Source organism: Diospyros lotus, chromosome 2 (assembly GCF_014633365.1).
Source record: "Diospyros lotus cultivar Yz01 chromosome 2, ASM1463336v1, whole genome shotgun sequence".
NCBI classification, from domain to species: Eukaryota; Viridiplantae; Streptophyta; class Magnoliopsida; order Ericales; family Ebenaceae; genus Diospyros; species Diospyros lotus.
The window spans coordinates 941,323-950,860 of NC_068339.1; the positions used below are offsets into that span (position 1 = coordinate 941,323).

Below are 9,538 nucleotides of genomic sequence, written 5' to 3' on the forward strand. Positions count from 1 at the left end.
GATGATTATTTATTTAATTAAATAATATACTCGATTCATTTTTGTTCTCACTCGAACACAATAATGAATTTATTAATTAAAAACATCACCATCAAATCGCTCTGACTCTATAAGAAAAAAGACGATCAAATGGTGCAAGACAATCCTCACGTTAACACTCTAATATTTAAATCAAACACTAAATTGAAGAATTGAATGTCGTATTGGAATCAGTATTAGGGACGCACATTTTTTAGAATGAGTGTTTATCTATTCATAGAGAAATATGAAACTTTTTTAGATTTATTAAAATTAGTATTTTTTTTTTAGATAACGTCTATCCTAATATTTTGAAATCCACTAAAATTTAAATTATTATGGATAAGATTTATTTTTTTTACATAACCCTCAAAGAAATTTTTAAATATCAGAATTATCTTATTTGCTTTTTGTTCGGGACCTTCCCTGATTAAGGAAAATTTTATGTGGTAGCTTACAATTTCTGAGGGACAAAAATAGGACCCCTATATAAGTCTCCCGAAGATCTTGATTTAAGATTTCTAATAGACCTTATTGTCTCCCAATTTAAGATTAGAGAATACAGTTTCCCAGCCTTCAATTCTTGGTGCCTGCCTTTCACATGATTCTCTAAAAAGTTCAAAAATTATTTTAGATCTTTTGGGCTTTTTATTTTTTGGATATTTGTCCTCCATGATGCATCAATCTTAAATGTAAAATTAAATCATAACCAAAAAAAAGAAAAAGAAAAAAAAAAAAGGAAGAGATAAAGGCGAGGCAACCGCCAGGAAGAAAAAGCAAGAAAACCAGCTTTCCATCCAACAAAGGGGGGGGGGTGTGGGTGTGGGTGTGGGCGAACTTAATACTTGATGATGGCTTTTAAGAAAGCAACTTCAAATTCTCACCTACAAACTGGCCCTCATTATGATGTTGTATTAATTTTGTTGTCACCTCACCCCCTCCCTTGCGTTGTTTGGTGGGTCGGACGGACACTTCACCTTCTTCAAATCACATCATCATAATATATGCATCATCATCATCAACCCCAACCCCTTCCCCTTCGTCTGTCTCATTATGTATGCCCTCGCCATCCCTCCTCTCGCCCCTTTCAGCAGCAAAATCCGTCCGTCCACCCCCACCCCCTCTTTCTTAATCCTCATTTGACACTTCAATTTTGATTTTTTCCTACCTTTTTGGTTGGATCATCTCATGGCCCTGCTTTTTAAACGTGTAACTTCCATTTAGTTCAATATAAATCCATCTTACTCTTAAAAAATGAGTCCTTTTTAAAGATGTCTTTTAATTATCATTCATCCAAAATAAATTTGGACGTCCAAATTAATGCTTAAAATTTATTAATGAGCAATAAGAAAAGAGTACTGAAAAGATTAATATTGTAAAACTAATTTACATCAATAAGTAAGAGATTAATGCTTATACAGTTCAAATTAGGAAACACCGAGCAGAGCACAATATTCAACAAGTTTTTCTTCTGAATTCTTGAGTGCATCTTTTACTCGTACTTGCCCTATGAATTCGGATTACTTTACTCGAGAAGCCACACTTTTGATAATTAAGGAGATCGTGACACGTGACACATTTTTCTTAATAAAAATCGCTTTAACCTGTGATTGATCTCTTATAAAAAGAATTATGTGAAAAAACTCTCACCAATACCATTTAGTACAATATGATTAATAGGAGTGTGCACGGTTTGATTTGATCGATTTTTGACATTTTTAATACGTCAAATCACTTGAGCAATTTTTCTATCAAATTAAACTGCGCGATCTGGTTTGGTGCCTAGAAATCACACCGAATCACACCGCAAACTAGATTGCGTGGTCTAGTTTAGTGCCCAGAAATTGCACGGTGTAATTTTCAAAGTTTGTCCAAAACATTCAAAATATTAATCTACCAATTTTCATGATGCAGTTTCCATGGTTTCATAAATTATTTTATCAAGCATTTAGTCCATAAACCAAAATAAATAAATATGTTTAACAGATTGTGTATATTGTTTATATATACAATCTGTATAAACAATCTGTTTAACAGATTGTGTATATTATTTATGAATCATGCTAGATGTATATTATTTTTGTACATCTTGAGGTACACAAAGAGATATTATGACCAAAATACCCCTTGTCTCTATGCGTCTTATGAGAGATATTTTTATCATTAGTACACTTTTATGTAACTCAAAATATACACCTACACAAAAATGTACTAATAGCATTATTCATTATTTATATATATAGTTAAACAGATTGTTTCATAATTTTTAACATAAATTGTTATTATAAACAATTATAAAAATAATTTATTATTTCATAATTTTTTTATTTTTTCCGACGATTCGACTCAAATCGAAACGAAAAATCCTTAAACTGCAAATCGTAAAGTTTGAGAATTTCTCAAACCGTGCTAGATCGTCCCCCCTCAAAAGAGGGCACGGTGAAGTTTGATTCGGTCAATTTTCGTGATTTGTCGATTTTTTTGAACACCCCTTACGATTAACTTAGTATCTATCGTGTTTCAAAAATTATAGATTTACTTGACATGAGATACGGTTATGTGTTTTAACAAAGAAAAATAGCATAATTTTTAGAACATAAGAGTAAAAGATGTAATTTACTGAAACTTGAGGATGGTTTTAATTAATGTAAAAAAAAAAAAACAGAAAATCATGGCCAAATGGCATCTCTGTTGGATATGGCTGGCGAACACATCTTATTACTGCATCAATCCAAAACACAAAATATTAAAAACAAGTTGGGTTATGGCATTAATTGGAAGAAAGAACAATCAAGTTGGGTATCTCTTCTTCATCCTCTCGTCGATGATTATGAAACAATCAACTGAACTGACACTGAGATGGTGGGTGATAATATAATAATAATCCAAATGATTTAATCCATCCATCCATCCATCAAACCAATAGAATAAGAGTGTTGACTGACTGACTCTCCTCTCTCTCTCTCTCTCTCTTCCAACATTAATTATCTCCTAATTAAGCATGGAATGAATGAATTAATGCTATTTTTTTTTGTCAATCACCGCATCTCACTCACTCTACCGGTGCTCTGTTCCTTTCCAGGGCCTTGACCTCCAAACTAATTGCAAAGCACCCCATGCAACCTAACTTATATTTATATATTTATATATATATATATTTGGAGACTACCCTCAACTAAAATCAAATTTTTTATTTTTGGGTATATTTTATTTCAGAGTCTCTGATTTGGGTTATTTTCATATAACATTTTTGACTAAATTATATTGTTAGTGTTTGAAGTAATAAATTAATTACTATACTTTAGTTTTTTATCACTACAATAATTAACTTTTATTTTTGTTATAATTTGATCCCTAATTTAAATTTTTATTAAATTTTGTTAATAAAAATTGATAAAAAATATATTAATATAAATCTCAAAATCACTGAATTGTTGATAATTTTAATATTAAATAATTTTTAAGTTTATATTAATGTACCCCAGTTTTTATTAATAAAATTTGAAGAAAAATCAAAAGAGAGATTAAATTATAATAAAAGTTGAAGTTTAGTGACAGAAATTAACATATAATAGTCAATTTATTATAAAGTGCAAAGTTTAGAGAGTAATCATATAATTTATTCTAAAAATTTCATAATTTATTTTTACCTCTTAAAGTATTTATAATTTTTTTCTCAATTATATCCACTTAATTAAGTCAAAGAACCCTTATTAAGTTCTTATAATTTTATTTTTTTATAATTTAAATCTACTATTCAAGATAAAAAAAAATTCTAAAACGAAAATGTTATTTAAACGTTTACATTTGAGATTTTAATTAATATTTTGTATTAATATATTATATATTGATATAATAAAAAATATGAAACATTAATATAAAGTGTTATTATAAATTTGTGTCTAAATAATATTTTATTTTCTAGAATTTAAAGTATAAATTAAAAAAGAAAGTGTTTTATGATAATATACCCATTTGGAAACAAAATCAAACCCAAATGGGATATTTTATTTTTTCCAAATTTTGGACGAATGAACCTAAAAAAAAAAAAAAATGGGTACCTCATTTATTGAGAATTAATTTTAAAATTAAAATAGAAGTAAATTAAGAAAGGGTAGAAATGGAATAAAATAAAATATAACACAACACAAACCCTACTGTATTTTGTTGGATTTTTTATTTAAATTTTATAATAGAAATGGATATTGGTTTTAGAGAATAGAGATCTCTCTCTCCGCTCTCTCTCTCTCTCTCTCTTACTCTCACTGTATCTTCTTCTCCATGCTTTCTCTCTTCACTCTCTCTACTCTTCTCTTTGTAAAAAAACCCTTAACCAGAGAGAGCACAGCAAGTTGTAGAGAGTAGGGAGGGGAAGAAGAAGAAGAAGAAGATTCTGAACCCATAAAACCTTCTTCTTCTGAACCCATAAAACAGAGCCCTCTGTTGTTTCAGATATACCCATCAAAACCCCCGAAATGGAAAAACACACAAGAATTGGAATAGCAATGCTTCTCTTCGTCTTACAGATTCTCAATTCTCTGCACGCTGGCGAGGCCGATCTGGCTGCCGACAAGGCAGCGCTGCTGGCCCTCCGCTCCGCCCTCGGCGGCCGGACGCTTCTCTGGAACACTACGGAGAATAGCCCCTGCCGGTGGTCCGGAGTCCAGTGTGACGCCGGCAACAGTCGCGTAACCGCCCTTCGCCTCCCCGGCGTCGCCCTGTCCGGCCAACTTCCTGGCGGCGCCGTCGGAAACCTCACCGGCCTCCGAACTCTCAGCCTCCGGTTCAACGCCCTCGCCGGTCGTCTCCCGCCGGATCTCACCTCCTGTACGGAGCTCCGGAACCTCTATCTACAAGGCAACCACTTCACCGGCGCCTTGCCGGAGTTCTTGTTCGGCCTCCGGAGCCTCGTGAGGCTGAATCTCGCCGGAAACAACTTCTCCGGTGAGATCCCGACCGGGTTCAGTAACTTGACCCGCCTGAGAACTCTCTATCTCGAGAACAACCAACTCACTGGCTCCATTCCGGAGCTTAAGCTTCCAAATCTCGCGCAGTTCAACGTTTCTTTCAACCGGTTGAACGGCTCGGTCCCGGCGAGCCTCCAGTCCATGCCGGCGGCTGCATTCGCCGGAAACTCACTCTGCGGCCGCCCACTCGAATCCTGCTCCGGCAACGGAACATCCCCCGCCATCGCCGGCATAGACATAAATAACAACGAGAAAAACAAGAAAAACGGGTTGTCCGGTGGCGCCATTGCCGGGATTGTGATTGGATCTGTCTTAGGTTTTCTCCTAATCCTCCTAATTTTGTTCTTCTTGTGCCGGAAAAGGACCAGTAAGAAAACAAGCTCAATCGACATTGCGGCAATTAAGCACCAAGAGTCGGAGATACCGGGAGATAAGTCCGCAGGAGAACCCGAAAACGGCGGGTACGGAAACGGGTATTCCGTGGCGGCGGCTGCGGCGGCTGCCATGACGGTTAACGCGAAGGGAGAGGTGAGCAATGGCGGAGCCAAGAAGCTGGTGTTCTTCGGCTCCGGTCGGGTCTTCGATTTGGAGGACTTGTTGAGGGCTTCGGCGGAGGTGCTCGGAAAAGGGACGTTTGGGACGGCGTACAAGGCGGTGCTGGAGGTGGGGACGGTGGTGGCAGTGAAGAGGTTGAAGGATGTGACCATCTCTGAGAGAGAGTTCAGAGAGAAGATTGAATCTGTGGGGGCAATGGACCACCAAAACTTGGTCCCTCTCAGGGCGTACTATTACAGCAGAGAAGAGAAGCTTTTGGTCTATGATTACATGTCCATGGGCAGCCTCTCTGCACTTCTACATGGTATGCGATGTATAACCCTTCAAATTCTATAATTTTGAATTTGATAGACAACGAGTGTGTTCTATAAAATTCAATTTGATCATAGTTTGAGGAATGGTATCATCCCCTTATTGAGGTTGTTCGTCCGAAGTACTCTGAGAGTTGGTAGTTTTCTCTGTGCAAAAACTGCTTTGAGTGGACTCTCGAGTTGTGAGATTGTGAGCATACACATTGAGATCAAACCATGCTAAATTCTCTGTGTCGACTTCTCTCTTGATCTTCTGTGTGTAATGTGGGTGAGCTGATCTGAACAGTAAGCAAAGCCTCATCTCACCCTGTCTACATATATTTTAATTACTGAACCTTTGACGATTGCCTGATACTAGACTTTTGCTCTTGAACCTGTTACAATTGGAGTAGGTCTTGTTAGCTACTAATTATTCCTTTTAATTGTTCTAGAGGAAAGACTGCATTTTGTCTAGTTTCTTTTTGTGCTTCGATGGGTGTGTTTTTATTGCTCAGATTCGGGAACTTTAGTTTAGTCAATCACCGTATAATCATACCTACTCGCAAAGTAGTTTATCGTCGATCTTCCTTGCATGTTCTGGTAGCATATCTTCAGCTGTTAAGTGACTGTTATGTGGTTTCTATACCCTCAGAAATGTTAGGTGATTAAGAGGAAATAAAACAGAAGAGTTCTGTATTGCATTTTCACCTGATGATTCTTGTGTCTGTTCTACAATACTTATTTATATAGAGAATTATTGGGCTCTAATCTTAACATTAGGAAAGCTTATCACTGTTTGTTGTTTTGGGTTGCTTCTTCGTCTTATGATTGTCTGGATATATTGTTTCTCTTTCAGTTATTTTGTGTCATCTTTGAGGAACAGAGTTGTAAATTAAAAGTAGCTGCAAGAGAAACCTGAAGAAATGCACTGTGTGCTAGTAGACCCTTTTAACTATTTTTCTATTGCAGGCAACAAAGGTGCCGGGAGGACCCCCTTGAACTGGGAAATCAGGTCCAAGATCGCCCTTGGAGCTGCCCGGGGGATCGAATACCTGCATTCTCAAGGTCCCAATGTCTCCCATGGAAACATCAAATCGTCCAACATCCTTCTCACCAAATCGTACGATGCCAGGGTCTCTGATTTTGGCCTCGCTCACCTTGTGGGACTGTCCTCTACCCCCAACAGAGTGGCTGGATATCGCGCCCCAGAAGTAACCGATCCTCGCAAAGTTTCTCATAAGGCTGATGTCTACAGCTTTGGCGTGTTGGTGCTGGAGCTTCTGACTGGCAAAGCGCCCACTCACGCCCTGCTGAACGAGGAAGGAGTCGACCTTCCAAGATGGGTGCAGTCTATAGTTAAGGAGGAGTGGACTTCAGAGGTTTTCGATCTGGAGCTCCTCAGGTACCAGAATGTTGAGGAGGAGATGGTTCAACTCCTACAGCTTGCGATCGATTGTGCAGCTCAGTATCCTGACAAGCGACCTTCCATTTCTGAAGTCGCCAGCCGGATCGAGGAGCTTCGCCGTTTTAGCTTGAGAGGTGGTGATCAAGATGTGCAGCCTGATGTTGTCCATGAAGCGGAGTAAGTTCTCCCTCCTAGGCAGCAGCATCCTGGAGTTGCTGCGCCCCCATTTGACTGCTGAAAAATGCATCAAAAAACCATTTTACTATTCCATCTTTAGCAAGATTAAATTGGTGCTCTTGTTGGTTGATCTGGGCCTCATCTTTTACCAACTGTTCATGTTATTTGTCCTTTCGAAACCCTTTTTTTTTTTTTTCTCCCTTTGATTCCCCCATTGTAGCAACCTTCCCTTCCCTTCCTTTTTTTTTTTTTAAATTTTCTTCATACACCGGGGGGCCAATTATCTGTTGTTCTTGGGTGGATCATGGTTGCTGTAATTATTACTCCAGCTTTTACTTTTGCTTTTGCTTTGGGACCCACCTTCTGTGCGTGTGAGATTGGGATGTTTTAACTTTTGATGGGTGGGTAGTCAAGTTGTAATGCTTCTTCAGGTGAATCTGATACCCATCCTTCTCTTTGTTTTTTTTTTTTTTTTCTGAATGTTACATCTAGATAGAATCCTATCTTCTTGGTAAGGGTGGCTTGTTCTTGTTATTATTGTCCAAGTCTCTACTTCATATTTCATTTATCTTTAGGGTAAATTGCACTCCAAATCTTGGGATTTCATCCATAATTTTTTAACATTAGAAATAATTAATATAATTTTAATAAAATAGTGTTTGTTAATAAGACATGAGCTAAAAAAAGTGAAATTTAAAATATATTTTAAATAATTTTGTGTTATTATGTTTGTTAAATTTATCTAACAATTTATTAAAAAAGGTAATGTAATTTTTTATTTAAGATTTTATAGGTAAATTTATCTAGATGGGGGAGAGATAAATTTATTATTTTCAGTACATTTTATAAATTTAATAAATAGTTTAATAAAAATTTTAAAATATTTTTTAAATTTATTATAATTATTTTATATTAATTTTATTTTAATATAATTTTATCTGTCTCCTTTTAATAAACCTCGCCCCAACGGAAAGGGTATTTCTCATATTCATATCAGAGTATAGAGGCGAGTTGTATTTATTGGAAGTTGGTTGAGGTGCAAACTGGTGTTTGGTGTTGGGAGTTACTCAAAAACAGCTGTCTGTCAACTGTAGAGCTTATTGCATGTGGGTGGGGGGCATTGTATTGTAACATGGCAGTATATAATAATAATAATAATAATTTAATAATGAGAGGCTCTTTAGGCAACTAAAATGACAATATTTGTCACCAAACACAAATAATTTTAAGTGACCCAAACAAGCCCCCCAGATGACACAATCCTTCTTGCGTCAACCAAACACAGCTGGATAAATAAATAATTTCATACTTTTTGGTGTTTGTTTATTACACACCTTTTGTTTTCTTTGAACTCCACTTAATATATAACAATTGTACTACATTCATTTCTTTTATGAAGTAGTTACTTCATCAACCACACTCCCTTCATTTTTGTATCAAGCAATGAGAGACTTCAAAAAATTAGCTAAATCTATAAATAAAAATTTGTATTTTTACATTTTTTTATGTAATTATTTAATTTTTTTATTATTTTAATTATATTTTTAAACATATTTTTTAATTAATTTAACTCTATACTTTAAATTTTATTTTCATGTAACAATTCAAACTTTTTATTGTTTCAATTATATTCCTAACTTTATATTTTTAAATCAATTTAACACTTACATTTTGATATGTAAAAAAATTTTGACATATATTTATCAACTCATTTTATATATTTTTTTTATATATAAAAATTAAATTAAATTAAAAATATAAATTTAATAGTGTAATCCAAATAAGAAAAATTTAGGATAATACAAAAAAATTAAAATATACAAGTTAAATTGACTCAAAAACCAAATTTAAGAATGGAATCGAAATAACAATACATTTGAATGATTATACAAAAAAATATATATAGTAGTATAGAAAAAAATTATAGATGTAGTTAAAAATATTAAAACTAAAAGGTGGGATACTTAAAACAAGAATTATCCCAATTTAAAATTCAAATTTTTGGTAGTGACGATGTCAGGTACTTGGAAGTATTTTAACAGATGATGATGGAGAATTTAAAAAGGGGTGATGTAAGATGATGATGAAAGGACAAGAGTGGCCCTAAACTGGGCTGTTGCATATGA

The 9,538-nt window shown here is 35.1% G+C and overlaps 1 protein-coding gene across 1 annotated transcript; it reads left to right on the plus strand.

Moving 5' to 3' along the window:
* The first annotated feature begins 4,220 nt into the window (after nt 1-4,220).
* LOC127795754 (probable inactive receptor kinase At1g48480) lies at nt 4,221-7,869 on the plus strand. Its single transcript, XM_052327625.1, has 2 exons — nt 4,221-5,844; nt 6,800-7,869. The coding sequence occupies exons 1-2, from the start codon at nt 4,494-4,496 to the stop codon at nt 7,414-7,416; spliced, it is 1,968 nt and encodes a 655-aa protein (XP_052183585.1). The 5' UTR covers nt 4,221-4,493; the 3' UTR covers nt 7,417-7,869.
* The last annotated feature ends 1,669 nt before the right edge of the window (nt 7,870-9,538 follow it).